Source organism: Agelaius phoeniceus, chromosome 3 (genome assembly GCF_051311805.1).
Source record: "Agelaius phoeniceus isolate bAgePho1 chromosome 3, bAgePho1.hap1, whole genome shotgun sequence".
Taxonomy (NCBI): Eukaryota; Metazoa; Chordata; class Aves; order Passeriformes; family Icteridae; genus Agelaius; species Agelaius phoeniceus.
Window position 1 is genome coordinate 109,575,807 of NC_135267.1, and position 19,239 is coordinate 109,595,045.

A 19,239-nucleotide genomic window follows, 5' to 3' on the forward strand; every position below is an offset into this window, starting at 1 on the left:
CAATGAGTCAAAACAACTCACACCAGAATCCAATGAAACAATCACCTGTGGGTAAACAAACTCCAAACACATTCCACATGAGCACAACACAGGAGAAGCAAATGAGATAATTACTGTTTTCCTTTGAGGATTCTCAGTTTCCCAGGAGAAAAATCCTGGGCAAAGGGATTTTTTTCAGAAAATGTGAATGCCACACTCCGTAAGTATGTTTGCTCCAATGACAGAAGGGAAACAAAGGAAAAAATAGAGGTAGCATAGAATTAATAGAGCAAGGGCCTCCTTTTCTTTCTTATAGATTTTTGTGAGTGTTTGAAAATAAATTAAGATCTGCCTCTAAGTTTTGCAACTTTTGTCCATCCCCACCCAAAAGACTTAATGACAGGGAAGAACAGACAAAAGATTAAGACAAAGAACATTATTTCAGTGGCAGAAAATTATCAGGATTACAACAGGATACAATTCAGAGCAAAGGACTTCCATTGGACAAGCAGTTGGTGCCAGTGGACAAGCAGGGTACAAATTGATTCCAGTCAGGTTGCTTTCTTTATCTTACATGATGCAGCTGCCTGACACTATTGATGGTTTCAGTAAAGACTAACATCTTTGTTAACCTGTAACAGTCACAGGTAAATCCCAGAATAAATCTCTGAATCTCTAGAGATCATTCTAGAGGTGCTGCCAAATCATCTGCACAAATGAAGATTAAACATTAAACTTAAGTCATATGAGTTTAAACTGAACTGCAGGCAGATGCAAATCCAAAGCTGTGGTGCATCTATAATAAAGAGATTGAGCTCCAGATTTTCATTAATATCTCACATTTCCTGGAAAACTCTGAATGCAGGAAGACAAACCAGAGACTGGGGTGTCTGCTCTATTTTCAGGGCAAGCATGAATGGCTCAGAAGGGGGCAAGGAAATGTTTGTGCTTGCAGAACTGCTTTGGGCCTGTCCACAGTGTTTCTCTAGTGCCTCTAGTTCCTCTCTCCTCACCTCCCTTGTCATTGGTGTGATAAGTACAGATTTTCCAGACTATTTTCCCAGTTTCTCTGTTGGGAGAATTCACTTACTGGGGATTTTCTCTCTCTCTGAACACCACAGCTCACACTGGGTGAATTTAGGGGATGTTACAGAGCCTGGCACAGACACATGAGGCAACATGGAATAGTCCAAAGCTGTTTGGAGGAAGAGCAACTGCAGGAGCACTGAGCTGAGAAGAAAGAAAAGCAGCTACAGGCATTAAAACATGAAGACTTTTGTGATGAGATCCTTGTGTTTCCCAGAAATTACTGCAATTCATTTTGCACAGGCTGTAAGGATGAATGGATGCTTTAATTGAAGCTGGAAAGGAAGGCAGGAGCCAGGAGATTGGTCCTGGAGTCCTAAGCATTTCTTGGTGATTCTGGTACCATCACATGTTTTCAAGACATAGCAGGACACAGCTGTAAATGCCAATATTAAAAGTCTTAAGCTAATAGAAATTTATGGAAACTAAAAATTCCTGTTGTTTTGACTCCTATGGAACAGAAGTATAATTAATAAATATGAAGCTACTATTGTTCCCAGGGGAATCAACGCAGGATTTCCACCAGACTAGACACAAAGAACCCTTTTTTTTTAACTAGTGGGAAGTCTTTTGTGTGCAGGATATACTCATGTACTAGGTCAGCAACAAGTGTAGCTCTCATTTGCACCAGGAAAAGCTCACTGAGTCACAAACCCAGCCTCATGTGACTGTCTGACATTTGTCAGAGGAAAGCAATTTATGAGGTCTCAGGTTCATGACAGTCTCAAGACTCTGCTCTGACATGGGCCACAAGTGGCACTTGAGTAAGTGACTCCTCTGTTCAGAGCTGCATTTGTCTCTGTGAGGACACAGGGCTGTGCCAGCCCCAATTTCAGCTGCTGCAATGGATTTTCTAGTGGCAGACAACTCAAACCTCCTGCACTTGAATGAAATTAATTGATCCTTTCTGCTAGGAGGGTGCTGCACTCCTTGAGCCAAGCTCTGCTTTAAGTCACAGCCTGTGGAGCCATGCTGGATTTACTCTGGTGCTCTGGAGTGCAGACTGCAGGGCTCCTCCTGTCCCCCAGGGATTGTGAGTGAGCAGCAGCTCTGCTTGGCTCCTTCTTGTCTTTGTTAATAACACTTCTAATGATTTGTGTTTGCATCTATTTTTGTATCTCTCGACATACTTGTAAGGTACTCAAGGCTGCCTTGGAAAGAACCCAAGCTCAGGGTTGTGGGGTGTATTTAAAACAGATGAACCCCTGGTTGCTGTAGGTATGTCTTTGCTGTTCATTCAGCTTGCAGGAATGGTTTTTTCCTCCCTTTCCAAAGTCAGAGGCAGCCTGTGGTGTGCCCAGTTCTCAGAGCCCTGTGACAGAGAAGCACCATCCCTTCCTTTTGCAGAATCTCCAATTCTCCACAAGAGCACCAGGGCAAGCAGGGAAAGAAGAAAAGATCATTCTACAGCTGCAGGGTAAACTAAAACAACTATCTGATCCTAAGTTCCCTTTAGCCTGACAACACTGCCCCCATTGTTTAGTGTACAACTCAAAATGTCCCTACCTGCAAAATATTTGAGATGCAGCTTATTTAGACTCTGTGGGAAACAAAGGGAAAAACTCCCATCATAACATTTCCTGTGACAGCTCCTTGAAAATCAGCTAGTGACCATAACAAATCCCTTCTCCTGGGATATTACTCTCCTCTGACTGGGTGTTTGATGGCCATGAGCCACTCTGGAGCCCCTGAGGCCTGATGGGTGTGGAATTCTCAGGACACTGGCCAAAGCCCCAGCACCCACTGGCCACAGCAGCATCCCCACGCAGTGTAACTCAGCACAAAGCCTTGGCAGCCAGGCCACCACCATCCACCAGAAAGAGCAGCCCAAGCCTGCTCAGCACTGAGGCAAGGCTGAATCACACACAGCTTCTCTGTCCATGCCTACTTATCAAGGAACACACAACTACAAAACAACTACACCCTACTCTTTGCCACGCTGGAGGGAGTCAGAGGCCAGGCTCCTCTGGTTTTAAGGGCTACAAGAGTGTGGAAGGCCCAGCCATCTGCAGGATGGCCTTGCTGCCACCTGGGCCAGCACCACCTACTCTTCCACCAGACACCCAGGAGATTCAGCTGTCTCAGCTTCCTTTGGGACTGCCCTTGACACAGCAGCACTGCTTGTCTTCAGCTTTAGTGCATCCTGCAGCACTTCTCCAGAGAGAAATCTGGGGATTGTGTGCTCCCAACCCTGTGTGGCAGCATACTGGTGCTATCCTGGTGTGCCAGGGGAGTTCCATGGTCTGAAACACCACTTGGAATTCAGGTTGGGTCTGTTTTTCTCTTTTTTTTTTTAAACAATTTTTTGTCTCAACTGCAGAAAAATAATGTTATATATATATAAATTCATAGCAGTTCTGTGAGCTGTTTTCATGCTGAGAAGCAAAATGAACATTTTAAAAGATCAGATCTGAGGAAATCTGGGTATTCTTAGCATGCACAAATATCACCGCTTTTTATAAACTATAACCTTATTTTCATTTTAAAAATTTTTTAAAAATCAGCCCTGGGCCACATTTCCTTGCTCAGGTCCCAGCACACCTTTCCATGGGTTCCTGCCTTCCCTGGTTGAAGCTCTCCAGCACAGCCCTGTCTCCTGGGCCAGAGGGAAGCCCTAAATTGTAATAGCACACAGCTCCAGGGTGCTCAGCACAGGATGCTCAGCCTGGCTGCCACCCAGCGCCCAGGGAGCCTCAGCAGAATAATGCTGCCACCAACTCCCTTGTTTAGGAAAGCCTGGGAATGTCACAACTTGTTACACCCTTAAAACCCTCGGGAGGCAGTCATAACTTCTGCCTGAGGCACCCAAGAGCTTCCAGCAGTGCAAAATGAGCGCTGCAGCTCAGCCTGGGAGCGGTGGCATTTGAACAGTGGGGAGAGGAAGCCCCACATGCTGCCAGCCAGTCTTGGAAAAGTTAATGAACTAGCTCACATTTGTCACAGGCTCTGAGATATTCCAGGGAAATGTTCCATGAAAGCCAACTTCTGACAAAATATTGTTTTAATTAATCCCCATCTTTGATTTTCTGTTTGGGCTGCTCTCACAATGGCCCTTTGCTGGCTTTCACTGGAGGTTATGTGGGCTCACACCCACACACAATTCCTAGGATCTATGGAGAATTATGTCACTGCAAGTTATTGATTGTGTTCCAGCTTGGATTCTGCTGTGTACAGGCTCTAATTAATCCATATTCATACCATAAGGATTTCTCATCTGACTGTGGTTTGATCAACCAGCAGAGAAATACAGAGTCCATATCAGTTACATTGGATCTTTTCAAGAGAAAGTGCAGCTCTCCAATAGCTTTGTGTCTAGGCAATACAGAGTCTAGGCTGTCATGAACTTTTTAGATGGAAATAAATGTCACCATTAAAAAAAAAAATCAAACAAAATAAAAATCCAAAACAAAACACCCAAACCAACAAAAAAAAAAAAAAAACCAACAAACCCCCAAAAACCCTCCCAAAGAGCCAGATTAGTTAATGTATTTCAGAAACATGTCTAAACTTTGTGCTTAATCAAAAAAAAGTCAGAAGATTTTTTTTGGATGAAATGCACTCAGAAGACAAGCCAAAAGATAAGCAAAGAAAATAACGAGATAAGAAGATAAGCAGTGAAAACCTGTTGATAAAGATGAGAGAATTTACACAGCTTGTCTATGTTTTTGTGGTTTCAAGCCCAGTTAGTAGAAAAATAAAATGATGTAACTAGGAAGAAGAGTCTGCATTTCCCTCATGCAGTTTACCCAACCTTTTAGTTGTGCTAATTCGTACTTTAATCAATTAGATTGTTGAAAAAGGCATTTGTCAGATGGTATTCAAGTGGCATAAATAAAGTAGTTCAAGGTTTCTCTTGGAATATAATTCCATGCAGGAATTATTTTAAATTCCTTGCAGGAATTTTTTGGGCAAAACTACAGTAAGACACAGACTGTCCTCTGTCTCATGGAAAGACCCTGTGTATGTGTCACATTTACATCCCATATCAGGATTAATGCCTTTAATATTTCCCCCGTTTTCTCTGCTGAATCCCATCTACAGGGACAATTACTGTGGTTTTTGGGTTTTTATTAACCTAGACACGCTCAAGTTTTGCTCCCATTTCACCCACTCAATTCTGTGCTGCACAATAATCACCAGCCCTACAAAGCCGTGTTTCGTCTCTTGGCTCCGAGGAACGAAGCCACATTTCCACACCAAGCTGCCATTAGCTCTCCGGGGCCACAGTTTTTCTTTGCCTTCCAATTCCCGTGGCTCCCCTCCCTCTTCCTCCTCACCGCAGCGATTTTCAAACACTACACGCGTGTGGGTTTAATTTACACCTTTTCTTATACCTTCTCTTTTTAAGGGCGCACAGGGTACGATCTTCCACCGCTCCTGCGCTCCCTCGTATGGAGTTCTTTCCCTCGTTCCGGGGAAAGAACGGGACAGCGCCTCGCCCTCTCTGGCTGCCCAGGCGGGACGGGGCAGGGGGCGCACGGCTCCGAGCCGGGCTGGGGAAGCGCTCCGGGATGCAGGGCTACCCAGGGACTCGGGATAAACCGGGATCCAGGGCTGCCGAGGGGCAAGGGATAAACCGGGATGAGGGCGGAATGCAGGGAAGCACTACGGGCAGCGGCTGCCCAGGGGCTCGGGATAAATCGGGATCCAGGGAAGCGCTCCGGGCAGCGACTGGCCAGGGGCTCGGGATAAACCGGGATGCGGGCAGGATGCAGGGAAGCGCTCCGAGCTGCCCAGGGGCTCGGGATAAGGCGGGATGCAGGGAAGCGCTCCGGGCAGCGGCTACCGAGGGGCTCGGGATAAGGCGGAATGCAGGGAAGCGGCTGCCCAGGGGCTCGGGATAAAGCGGGATGCAGGGAAGCGGTTGCCGAGGGGCTCGGGATAAGGCGGGATGCAGGGAAGCGGTTGCCCAGGGGCTCGGGATAAGGCGGGATGCAGGGAAGCGCTCCGGGCAGCGGCGCGGCTGCCGAGGGGCTATGAGGAATAAACCGGGATAAGGCGGGATGCGAGCGGGATGCGGCGCCGCGAGGGGCGGGCGGAGGGCGGGGAGGGGTCGGCGCGGGGGGCGCGCCCGGCGGGGCCGCGCCTGGCGGCGGGAGCGCGCTCGGCGGCGGGAGCTGCGATCCCATCGGGGCACGGCCGCGCCGGCCATGGAGCCCTCGCCCAAGGACGGCGAGAGCGCGGCGGCCGCCGAGCCCGGCCGGGGCGGCACGGCCCCGTCCAGCGGCGTGGTGGTGCAGGTCCGGGAGAAGAAGGGCCCCCTGCGCGCCGCCATCCCCTACATGCCCTTCCCCGTGGCCGTCATCTGCCTCTTCCTCAACACCTTCGTGCCGGGGCTGGGTAAGGATGTGCGGGAGGCACCGAGGGAGGGCGGCCGGGCTCGGGGTCTCTCTCTGCCCACCTGCGGCTGCTTCGCCCCGGCGGGGCCGCTCGGGCTGCCAGAGATGCCCGCGGCCGCAACTTTCCCTTTTCCCGACGACACCGCGGGAGGGATGGAGGGACGGACGGACGGAGGGAGGGAGGCAGGAGCCCCTGCGCCAAGTTTCGCGTCGGGGGCCGGGGCAGCGCCCTGCGGGGTCGCCAGGGATCCCCAGCGGGCAAATCGCGTTTCCCTCGGGGCGAGTAGGGCTGGGGCAGCCCGGGGTCCCTGGCGGTCCCCGGCCCCGGGACAGACCGGACACATCCCCCGCTCCCGCCGGGCGGTGCCGAAGGGATGCAGCTGCTCGGGCTCTCGCGAATTGGGCTTGCGGTCGGAGGACCAAAGCTCACGGTGGCCACATCGCTCGCTAGCTAGAGATGAGCTTTCGGAGTCCCCCGTGCCGGGTTTTCTAAGGAGAGCCCTGGAAAATGTTAGAACCATTGTCCAGAGGAACTGGAGAGTCACAGCTCCTCAGCATAAAGTCTCTGGTGTGCTCAGGTCCCCAAGATGTGGCTGCATCCTTTCTGTATTTCCTTTTCCTACGCTCAAATTAGGAATTGCTTGTTGCAAGAGGAGCTTAGAGTTTAAACACTACAAAAGCCCCTAGAATACAAGGCTAAACACAAACATTTGAGCTGAAAGCAAAATAACCACGATAATAAAAAAAAAAAACCAAAACCAAACCAAATAATCCATGACTTATTAACCCATACCTCAGGTCTCTCATGGTCCATTTCTGGCTGCTCTTTCTGCTACTATGGCCACCACTAAAACCTTCCTTGTGATATGAGGGTATCCTCCACCTAGCCCTGCTTTTAAAGAGCTACTGCCTGCCTTTAATTGCTTCATGTGCTTCAGGTGGCTTCATTCTTTAACAAATCTGAAACTCCTAAAGTTCTGATTAAAGTACTACCCACGTGTGGGTGGGATAGTGTGTGCCACATGTAGGAGCCATTGCTACTCCAGCGTGCTTGCTCTGAAACCTGTGGATGTATTCCAGAGGAAAACTTGCATCTTCTGCAGCACCTCTGAGTTTTCCTGTGGAAGGACTTGTGGAAGGTGTGTGCACTTCCAGATGCAATCCACTGCACTCAGGTGTGTTGTTTGCACAGCCCTTGTGTGCAGCCACCTGAAGAACCTTGAGTGATGAATCAAAGACCATCTCTGGAGCTGAGTTCTCTCATGGGGCTTTAGGTTTCCTGGGGCTCAGTTTCCCACTTTGGAGAGAAAAGTTCAAAACCCGAGTTTTCAAAGCGAGTGCTGTTTTCAGCTGGGATTGAAGGCACCACATCTTCACTGTGGATGTACAGAAAAAAAAGCCTGACTTAACCATCCCTTTTTCCTTATCCAAATTATCTGACACTTCACAAAGCACACTAGAAAACCCTCTGCCCTTCATCCCAGAAGGACAGATCCCCATGAGACATCCTTATGTTGAAATTGGCTGGAAGTGTGGTTCTCTGCTGGAGTTCTCCTCTGGGTGCTGCTGGGGTAGCCAGAGTTGTGCCTTCCCTTGTGCAGGAGGTGTCTAGGAAGGAAGGGGAGCAGATAGCCCTCCCTTCCTGGAGGTGAGTGTTCAGGGCTCACAGTCCATGCTGGCTAAAAGCTTGGGAGTTGAATCTGGACTGTGCAGCTGTGTTGGTTATGTAACCACTGACAGGCTGGACCAGCACGAAATGGTTTTTAATTTTATTTTTAATTCTATTTGGTTTTTTAAAAAAAAACTCCTCCTTTTTGGTGGAGGTTTTTTAAAATTTGTTTGCCCTTTGCTGCAGTGATTTCGGCGGTAGGGTCTGGCCGGCTGTGCTGCTGTTTCTCCTGGTACTCTGTTGCAAAAGTAGCAAACCAAACAAGCTACAGATGAAAAGGAATCCTTCCCTGTGGCATCCCCACAGCCTGGTGAAATGCAGTGTTTTGGAGATGCATCCCAAGCTCAGTATGCAAAGCATGGCATTTCATTTGTACATAAATGAACCGTTCTGTTAATGAAGCTGCTAATACCATGTGCATTTTGACAGAAAACTTAGTCTGAGATGACACACCTGACTAGAATACAGCTATTTACAATCTCAGCCAAATCCTGTCATGTATCACATAGCCCACACAGGAGGGGAAACAGGAGGATCACGAATCTACTGGCAGGAATGTTCAAGGTAAAAAGAGATTTTCTGTCATTGTTGTGCTTCAGCCATCTCAATGAGCTGAGCAACGATTGTAAAACAGATAAGATTTGCAATGGTGTGAAGTGTTCACATCAAGGATGGCAGCCTGTTCCCTGCAAGGTAAATGGCAAAATTCCCATCAGTTCTTGTAGTCCAGATTTATAACATGTTAAAGTGATGTTTCACAGGCTCACCAAGTGTATTTCTGCCTGCTTAGCTGGAGAGTGTGACTGTGTTTAGGTGTTAATGGAAGTCCTCTATTTCTCAGTCCCTAAATTCATCTCTCATCTTATTGCATGTAGTTGTCATTTGAGTGTAGACTCTGCGGTGCAATTGCAAAGAAGGGTCAGAGACCACCAGAGTAGACAAAAAATGGGCAACATTGAATAAATCAACATTTCCACTGCTTGGAGACTGGTGCATTTGAGGTTTTCATTAGTGCCCCGTGCCTCAGAGTAGTGATATCCAAATAGAAATTGTACTCTGATGCAGGCTTCCAAATCTTTGGGCAGTCTCTCACCATCTGAAAGCCTCTTTTTTCTAAGTTAAATTATCTTTCCTCTGTTGTGGAAGTCACCTTTGAGGGTGACATCTGAAAATTTTAAATATCTGGTTTATTTTTCCTTTGTGCTATTTATGTTTTGCAGTACTACTCTATTTGGACAGTAGAAGTAACACTTTCTCTTTGTTTACAGTCAGTTTATTATCTTCACTTGGTTACTTTTCAGAGTTTTATGTAATGACCCAGAACTGCAGGTTTTAAGGTGCATTGTAAACTGGGTTTGAACTACTCATTCCACACATGCTACAAAAGATGTCGTTCACAGGAATTTTTTCATACATAGGGGATATGTTGATTTTTCTCTTGCTAAAAATTAAAATTCAGACCAAATACAGTGTAAAAAATCTTGATTAGCCCATCTACTTGTAATCCATCTTGCTGAATAGCCTTGAAATCACACATTCCTTCCAGTTGCTGTGATGTGCCACTTGGAAATGTTCTGGATCACTTTCCTATTGTATTTGTAGGGAAGCCCCAATGAAGGCAGGAATGATGAGGAGGACTCTATGTTCTCAGAAGGCTAATTTATTATTTTATGATACTATATTATATTAGAGAATACTATACTAAACTATACTAAAGAGTACAGAAAAGATACTTACTGAGTGCTAAAAAGATAATAATGGAAACTCGTGACTCTTTCCGGAGTCCTGACACAGCTTGGCCCCAATTGGCCAATGAGTCAAAACAACTCACACCAGAATCCAATGAAACAATCACCTGTGGGTAAACAATCTCCAAACACATTCCACATGTGAGCACAACACAGGAGAAGCCAATGAGCTAAGAATTGTTTTCCTTTTCTCTGAGGCTTCTCAGCTTCCCAGGAGAAAAATCCTGGGCAAAGGGATTTTTTTCAGAGAACGTGAATGCCACAGGGAACGTTCTGGATCAGTTTCCCATGGCCCATAGTGCAGTCTTTCTCACCTGTGCCTAACAGGGCAGTAGGGCTGAGCTGCAATGAAGGTGTCCCAAGCTCAGGCTCATAAAAAGAGTGGGTAGGGAGAAGAAGGAGGAGTCAGCAGGTGCTGTGGCAAAAGCCATCGTGCCTTGACTGCAGCCCTGCCACAGGCATGGCAACCTCTGCTCTGGTTTGGGTTTCTGGAACAGGCTCTGAGGCATCAAAGCATGCAGTGATGAGCTCTGGAGGATGGGAGGTGCAGCTGTCAGCAGAGCTGAGGGTGCCCAGTGGTGCCATTCCCACAGGATTGGGCGCTGTGTCCCTGCAGCCCGTCCGCGCCATGCCGCAGATGGGAGAAGGGCTGGCCGTGCCCTTTAGCTGGCAGACTGTGTTCTCCTGGAGCTGAGTGTGCCAGTCAGCGTGGGAGGAGATCTGGCTCCTTGTCATCATTCCCAGAGCTGATCCATGGGAATCTTGCCCTCCTTCCTCTCTGCTCTTCCTTCTCTCGACATCACGTGTGTGGGAGGGGGTAAACGAAGGGGGGGAACTTGAGGAAAATGTGAGAAGTGAGGGAAACGATCTGAAAGTCTGAGGTATTCTCCAAGATTAATCCCTCCTGTCAGGAAGGGGGTGGACTTTTGGATCCCAGCCTGTGTGATACGTGAATAACTATTTTTATGCAGGGAGTAATTGAAATACGCAGCATAAAATGATGTTGGTGCGGGATAGGAGAGCAGCCACCCATGTTCCATGAAGTAGCCCGTGGAAGAGTTCAGGGGTGCCAGCCTCTCACAGCAGCTACAGAAGGAAGGGGTGATTCCCAGCCCATTCAGCTTTTTGCTTCCAGGGCTCCACAGTGCAGCTCTCCTGTTCCTGGGTGTGTCAGCTCCATATCACGAGCCTTCTGCCATCTGTTTATTCGCTCCTGATAAAGTTCAAGCACTGCACCTTCAGCTGTGGGAATGTGGCTTTGCCATTGGATTCACAGAAGCCAAGCATCTTCTCATCAGAGACCGAGGCTCTCCTGAGCAGAATGAGCTCTCCAAAGAGCTGAATAGAAGTACAAAACACAACACTCGAGAAAGGTGATGGGATAAGTTCTGCATAAAATTACCGGTAGTCGTTTTATTTTTGTGGTTGGAATGGTAAATAGATGCCTCAAGCAAACATCCATTGCCTTCATTATTGAAAGAAAGAATTTCAAGGAAAAACGACATTTTCTTATCCATGGTAGAGCAAACAGTGCAATAAAGAAATTTGGGGCTTTCAGACATATAAAATCTCAAAGTCCCTTTGGTATTTATGATCCTTTTAATTTTCGTTTTCTTTTAAACATACAAACCAAAGTATCTGTGTGATTTACAAGCTCATTTGTGGAAAACAAAGGTTTTCTCGAGTGTTTGTGTGAATTTGTGTTTGTGAACTTTACTGCTGCAGTTTTTTAGCTAACATTGCCTTTCAGCCTGAGATGCTGGTAGTGTGCACAAGCAAGCTGTTTGTTCATGGGAGCATAATTAAACAAAGCAAACCTATTGCCAGTAGAATTCACTCTGTCGGGTTTTGTATTTTGCACCGAAATGGTCAAGAAGTTCTTTATGGTGATTTGTGCTTGTGCAAGGTGGGAAATGAGACCTGCAATAAAATGCGTGCACCCAGGTTTTACTGCTCCATTACTGGTACCAGTGGTATCAGCTGTAGATTATCCTCACAGCGAGGCAAAATTGGGCACAAGAACAGCTGAATCTGAGGTTTCTGCACCTGCAGGTCTTTGTTCTTTTCAGTATGTAGAAGGCCATTAAATTCCTCTTTTATTTTATTTTCTTTTATTTTTTACTACAGAGGTTTAAGTGAGAAATATAATTGTATCATATAACTTACCTGGCAGATGGTGTTGAACAGTCATTCCACAATCTTACCACCACTGGATAGTCTGGAATATTTTTGTTCCATGAAGTGTCTGGACCACCTAGAATGACAATCAATCCTGGAAACCTCAGAGAGGTTCACAGGTAATTAGTGATCTGAAGAAATGCCAAAGTGTTTCAACTTTGTAGCTGCTTGGTTGAGACAGCTCCACCTAGTGTAACTGATCAGAAAAAAAAAGGGAAAAAAAGGTATTTTATCAGCTGAAGGACCTGATGTGACCACTCAGTTTAATCCAGTGTTGAACAGCACACTTTGCTGTATTTTAAGCAGAAAGCTGCAGCGCCTTGTTCATGACCACAGCCTCAAGTCACACTCCAAATATTTAGAATTATTTCTGTCCTTTGGTTAGTTTTTGCTCTTCCCTTGCTACAGTTGGTAGAAGTCAGCTGTTGAGCTGCACTTGCATTTAAAATGACTTTTTGGTTCATTTTGCTGTCAAGCTGTGCACTCACCCAGTGCTGCAGCCTTGGAATTGCTGTCCGTGCCAGACCAGCTAAAATGCAAACAAGTTTCTCTGCCTCCCTCATGCCTTCTGTTTCCACCAAAATAGAAGACAAAAGAAATGGCCAGGGACGTTTTTGTTCAGTGGTTTTTGTTGAAGCAGCTCTGTGGAGATATTAATTTCTTAATGAACACATAAGGAAGGAGACAGGGTTTGCTCAGCATCTTGTAATCTTGTTTGTCATTTAATGCAGTTTGGACAGATGTACTTGAAGATTAAGAGTGAAGGTGGGAGCAGACAGCAGAGAAGAGCTGTTAAATGGCCAAGTAAAACAGCTGAATTTTAAGGTGGATTCAAGGCTGTTCCAAACAAAGGGTATGATGCAGAGAGAAACAGAGAATCAAGTGCAGAGGAGAAAAGTACATGTGCAGAGGTTCAGTGAAAAGGCAAAAGAACTGAAACTTCTTGCAGCAAGGGAGAAAATGAGTGAAAGGATTTGAAGATTAAAGTAACTTGGATGAGGAGAGTGCTTTTGATAGGTGAATTTTTCCCAGTCTGGGTAGCAGGAAGGAAGTGAATTTTCTCCTGCTCTGAAACAGTGGATGTTGGAGAGATTTACAAAGCCTGATAAAGCACCATTGCCTGCAGCAGCTCACTGCCATTCAATCTCTCCACCATGAAAAGAACTTTGGGAGCTTCTGAACTGTTCAGGATCACAAAGAGAGGAGCAGGAAGCAGAAACCAGGTTCCTCAGGCTCTTTCCTACCCATGAAACTGAGTGCAGGAGCCTGAACACAAATATACCTGCAGTGTCTGGCACAAAAGTGAATTTTAGAACTTTTGCCCAGTTTTGAATTTTCTGGAGAAACAAGTGATTGGATGGTAAAGGGATTCTAAGATTGTCCTAAGGTTTGTAATGAGATAAACTCAGTCTGACATATGACATCCCTTCTCCTGTCTTAGGACTTGTCTTCATTGTAGAGCTTTAAAGTGACACAGTGGCAGCCCCACAGTGGATGAGCACAAACTTGGTTGTGGCACTGTGCAAAGATGCTGCAAAGACAGCTGTGCAAAGACAAAACAGAATAGATTATTTCATTTGGGATGAAATAATCATCATTAATAATTGTTATTGATGTTATTAATAACAATTATCACCTTGTCCAGCTGCCTGCCCAGGTCAGGGCTGATTAACATTAACATCAATATTAATAGTAATATTAATATTATTAAGGCCATTGTCCAAATGGCTTTTAAACACTGACAGGCTTAGGGCCCAGCCTCACACAAAAAAGAAAAGTTTGTGTCATTGACCTTGCTTTAGAGACGACAGGAAGGTGAAACCTGAGTTTTCCTGGTTCTGCTGAAGATAAGGAGTTTTTTTCATTAAGGGAAGAAGTTAATCCCTATTCCACTTCCCAGGGATTTTGAGCATTTATGTTATCTAGTGAAGCCCAAAGTGAAAATACTGTAAGAACTTGAGAAAAAAATCACATGCCATTCTATCTAGTTATATTTCATTTGTTGATTTCTGATACTATAAATTTAGGTTTCATTCTGTGGAGAGTCATGGAAAAAATAAATGGAACTCAAATATTTGATTTAACTCATTTCCACAGTTTGTTCTCTCTCCATCTCACCACTTAGAAGCTGCTCTCAACCCTCTTTCCTTCAGCAATGCAGACCTTGTAATAAAGGCAGTTCAAACTCGGTGTTTCCATTCCAAAGGAGTTACAGACCAAACAATTTCTCTCTAACTACTTGACAGCTCCTCTAAAGGCCCAGCAATGCAACCCTGACTCACACAATGTTTGGTGTTTCCTTCGAACCTATTCCCCTGAGGCGCTTGATTAGATGAGAATCTTTGCTTTCAGGAAAAGAAAAAAATGTAATTCTTATGGCTGTGGAGCAGGATTTGAAGATAATGATCCTGTCTCAAAAGAAAAAAAAAAAAAAAAAGGAGATTGTGGGAAGAAAGAATGAATTGCCTTTTTTTTTTTTCCAATTCTCAGTTTTGGAGAATCTGAGTCATGATTTTTCAGCACTGGAAAATGGCAATATTACTGAGCTTTTAAATTTTAAAAAGAGGATACATTATTAACTAATTTACAGTTTTGCCATATTAGACAAAACCATGGACATCCATGTCTTTGAGCACAGCATCATGAAATATAAATCCTTAAATATAAATTAGGTAGCTGATGAAAACTGATGGGCAATAGACCAACTCAAATTAAAAATCCCAGTATAAACATGCCCAAAGGATATGCCTGGAGTGGATCATGGTCAAATCTTGTTAGAGGAAATGATGACTACAATCAATAGAGGAACTCTTGGAAGCATAATCACATTCTCTGCAGGGGTTCATCCTGTACTACATTTCCAACTTCAGAAATAATGCTTATAATATACGTGTAATGCTTGTACAAGGAATTGTGCAGGGGACCAAGGGCTTCTTTGGGAATGTGAATTTAAACATGACAGATCATTAGATCATTATCCAGCCTCTCACCAGGCTGTTGTTTGTCTGTGCTGAACTCTCAGCTGGCCACAAGCATTGGTGAATATCCACACAAAACTTAAAAATGCTTTGAAATTGGGGGTAATCATTTTGTTTCAGTTAAAACACAAACAAGTTTGTAAAGAATGCAAAAGGGCTAAATGGTCAAATTAATGTCATGATTGTGTTGGGGAAAAAATTCAATTGGACCAAATAAGACTGCTGCTTTAATAAAGTGTTTGTACATTTTTACTGTTTTGTAGACTAAGAAATAGATTATAATGTGCCACAAGTTCATTATGTTAAAAAATTCAGTAATTTCACAAAGTATGAATCATGATGTTTTTGTGAAAATATTTCACCTGAAATAAGCTAAATGATCACATTAGTAGGACACTGTCCATCAAAAATAGCTTTGCTGCTTTAAGTTTAAAATTTGTATTTATTTGCATGCATATCTATTACATATGCCACTATGGTGAAATGAGATCATGGCATTAAAGGAAAGTCTCCTGCAGGCAGAAACCCATTTGTTGTATCTCTTTAAGAGCATTCATAAAAGAATGGATTTTAGACTTCATAAATTGGTTTTGTTAATCTGCTATTTTTAAAATACTTGCAAGACCTCTTCTGTTGCCATGACAATTTGATTTCCATAAACATGATATTTTGGATGTGACTGTCCAACAGTGTGTTTGCTATGCTGTGTGGGGAAAGGAGATGGCAACTTGGCACCACAGAAATTACAATGCACAGAGGCCCACAGAGTCAGACCTCTCACTGAGAGTGGTCAGGACAAGTTCATTATAGTAAGAAAACATATCAAGTTATTAAAAAATATCAAAAATATCTTTACCAAGTTAAAATATCAAGGATCAAGTTATATGCATTTATATTCCCTGTAAATTAGAAATTTTTTTTCATATCTTCTTGTGAACACTTTTTTGGAGAGAGGGAACTTCAAGTTTCCACTGAAAATTGGTTCCAAGAATGTGAAGACTTAATTCTGGCTAAAAGTATAGCTGGACCTTTGTGGATCTACACACACAAAGCAGCTGTAAGGACACACAGCTCTCATTGCCCTGCAACACACTCTGGAATTGCTGTCTTAGTGGAAGGGGTTCCCAGAGGATTTAGGATGGTGAGAAAGGAGTGGTCATCATTTCAGACTTTTGTGAGGTGTAGGCAGAGGAAAATCCCTCCCTGGCTGAGGGATCAGCATGATTTCCCCATGTTCTCCTTCTGTCTTTTTGAAATTATTGCAACAAATCAGACCCCTTTCAAAACTCATTTGCAGCAGATGAGTTACTCAGTAATCCACTGAAAGACTTGGAATGTTTTTCCCAGTGTAGTTAGCCAATTGGATGAGTGTGGATTCTCTGGATTGGGCCATTAAATTACCTCTCTTGATCTATTTAATTGTCAAAGCATTGCCAAATCTTCCTGTCTGTAGTGCAAATCTGATAATGCTTTTTCTGCTGCATGTCTTTCTGCTTTGGCTCTGCATCCAACAAGCTGATCAATGCCAGGGAAGGCTTAGCGAGTTTTTTACAGAACAAGAACTAAACTTTCTTAAAAACAATATTTTAGACTCAGCATCACGGGATTTTTTTTCCCCTCCTACTGAAATTTCATTGTGGCTGCAGAAAGCTGGTGGGAAATTTCACTGTGGCTGCAGGGAGCATGGTTTTACATGAAAAAAGCTGGTTTCTTGTCTCATGTGAAAGAGCAAAAAGAGCACAGGGACTACAATCATAGTCAGTTGAGAGTGTAAAAACCATCTCTTGTTTTCTCTTTTACAAGTCAGAATGTAATCTTATACACTGACTTGCATCTGAGTACTCATTTTACTCAGTCCCCCACACATCCCACAGAAACAATGTGGAAGTGGAGTGTCCTGACAGCCCTTTGGAGCTGACTCCCTGAGGTGATCTAGCTTGGTTCTTGTTTTCTTGGTCAGAAAGAAAATGTGGGGAGCAGATTTGAGTGCCTGGAGAGCCGACCCCTTCCATGGCACATCCCACAGAGCATCCATGTGTCTTTCCGCCCCCACTGCAGAGCTGGGGACAGCTGCACACACCCAGGGCAGAGCTTGAACCAAGCCAAGGGTGTGGAGAGCAGCATGGGGGCACTCTGGGCTCAGCCAGCCCATCCCAACCCAAATAAATGACCAGCCCATCCCAACCCAAATAACACAACAATGAACGAGAGCTCATTTCCACCCAAGCTAAGCCTCAGCATTTCCACTCTGGATGGGAAATTCAAGGCAGTGCTGCTAAAAGTAGGATCTGTCTCCTTGTGCTGTGTGCAGCTGACACTTAGAAGAAGCCTGTGGTGGAGCTGGGGATGGATTTTAGACTGAGCATATGTTCCTGGGAACCACTCTTGCTCAGGAATTACACAGGGAGCCCTTCTTCTCCTGAGGCTGTGGTGATTAAATGATAATAGTCCACCCTTAGTTGTACCGACACAAAGAATAAAAGATTTCTGTTCTGTGTATTAACTAAACCATGGCATTTTTGCTGCAATACATGTGTGTCTGTGTTCTGGTCTCATATCAGTGCTTTCAATCCCCCAGATGTTCTTTCAGTGCTCATTTATTCATTTGGTGCCCAGGCAGAACTGCACAGGGAGGGTGTCCCCTCCCCAGGTGCTCTGTGGATTCCAGGTCACACTGCTTGGAACACCAGCCCACCACATGAACCAGTGCAGAACAGGTACAAAATGTTCCCACTGCAAGCTCAGCTCCTTTGTCAGAACTGAGAACCCACAACTTACAGAGCAACGTGGTGTTGAGCCTTAGAATTATTTTGTCTCACCCCTGCTCACCTCTTTGGCTCTAGTAACACTGAGCTAGAAGTTGCTCATGAGGTTGCTCCTGTGAATAAGTATTATTTACTGTAAAGAAGCATTGCAGAGCTGAGCTCTTTGCCCTTTCAGCCAGGGAAGACTCTTCCCAAGTTGCAGTACCAAGCTGGACACTCACTAAGAATTGTTATTTCCCAAATTAGCCAGCAGCCAAAGCTAAAAATCTGGTTCATGCTGCATCATAAAACTTAATGTGCTTTCTCCCTTACAAATGTGGGTTTGTTTTAAATATTTATGACAATCCATCACACACTAGTAAATGTTCTTCAGTACATTTTGTAAAAGGAATGATACCTAAATGATACCTAGCTTACTCCAGTGACTGTGATTTAAGTCTTTCCTGAGAAGTTCACAATTTACTGGTGTGAGAAGTGCCAAGCAGCTAGTCAAGCAGTTTTCACAAAATCATAGTATCATTTAGGCTGAAAAAGACCTTTAAGATCATCAAGTCCAATCATTAACCCATCACAGCCAGCCCTAAACAACATCCCCAAGTGCCACATACACACAGCATCATTATTTCAGCAGCACTGTGAGGTGCAGACTACACTCAAGCCCTATAATGATCCAGAAGGGAATGTTATGATATGAAGGAAAAGTGTATTTCATACACTTAATACTATCTGTAATCTGAGTGTTGAATTCAGGGCAAATATCCAGATTGTCCAGGAAATTGGTAGCAAAACTGCTGAGAGAATCTACACAGATTTCTTGCAATTCAGCACCTCAAGTAGTGCAGCCACACTTTAGTTCCATTAATCTCTTCCAGGAAAACTGTTATTAATGAACTACTTCCATCACTCTTGCACTTGGTGTTCATTGAGAAGAGGGGTGTGTTGTCTGTGACATGCAATAATGAAAGCACAGTGAAAAGGCAGGGTGGACAAAGCAGTTTTTAGTTTGGATGTGCTGGTTACTCCCTCCCATGTTTCTATGATCTGCTTTATGCCTGTGAGAGCCACAAACTCTCTTGCACACACATGAGGAGCTTCAGCCTGTTTTAGTCAGTATATGGCAAAAGAAAACCCACACCAAAATCCAAAGCCAGGCAAGCACAGATGAGCACAAGTGCTCTTGCAAGAGCACTGATTTATAATGTGCTTTGTAATTTAGTATTAACCAATATTTGCAGTAAGTAGGCTCTGTATTCCTTCCACAATTGTGCACAAAATGGGGCCTTACTGTGATCCTTTAAATGATACTATTTTGAAATATATTATTTATGCAACTATGTAGGTGAACCATGGCACTGTACAGACAATGGAAAAAGAAAAGGTCCTTTCCAGAAGACTGTGTGATAGGAATGTAACCTCAAGAGTCAGATCCAAGTTAAAAGAAGTCCTAATAAAAACACACAATACAGTGTAATGAAAAGAAAAACATTTTCTTGAGTT

General features: G+C 44.5%; 1 protein-coding gene and 1 long non-coding RNA gene across 6 annotated transcripts in view; one reads left to right on the top strand and one right to left on the bottom strand.

Annotated features, from left to right (window-relative positions):
- LOC143693642 (uncharacterized) overlaps positions 1-7,332 on the bottom strand; it is a 57,981-nt gene extending 50,649 nt beyond the window's left edge. Inside the window, exon 1 of one of the 2 annotated variants that reach the window (XR_013181564.1) lies at positions 7,198-7,332. This is a non-coding gene — a long non-coding RNA (uncharacterized LOC143693642). The remainder of the gene's footprint in view (positions 1-7,197) is intronic. The other variant, XR_013181565.1, reaches the window with a different exon arrangement.
- STUM (stum, mechanosensory transduction mediator homolog) overlaps positions 6,117-19,239 on the top strand; it is a 48,652-nt gene continuing 35,529 nt past the window's right edge. For 3 of the 4 annotated variants that reach the window (XR_013181562.1, XM_077176132.1, XM_054629802.2), the window contains exon 1: positions 6,117-6,405. Coding sequence is in view for 2 of the 4 variants with exons in the window: in XM_077176132.1 (XP_077032247.1) it covers positions 6,216-6,405 (190 nt within the window). In the remaining 2 variants the exon portion in view is untranslated. The remainder of the gene's footprint in view (positions 6,406-19,239) is intronic. The other variant, XR_013181563.1, reaches the window with a different exon arrangement.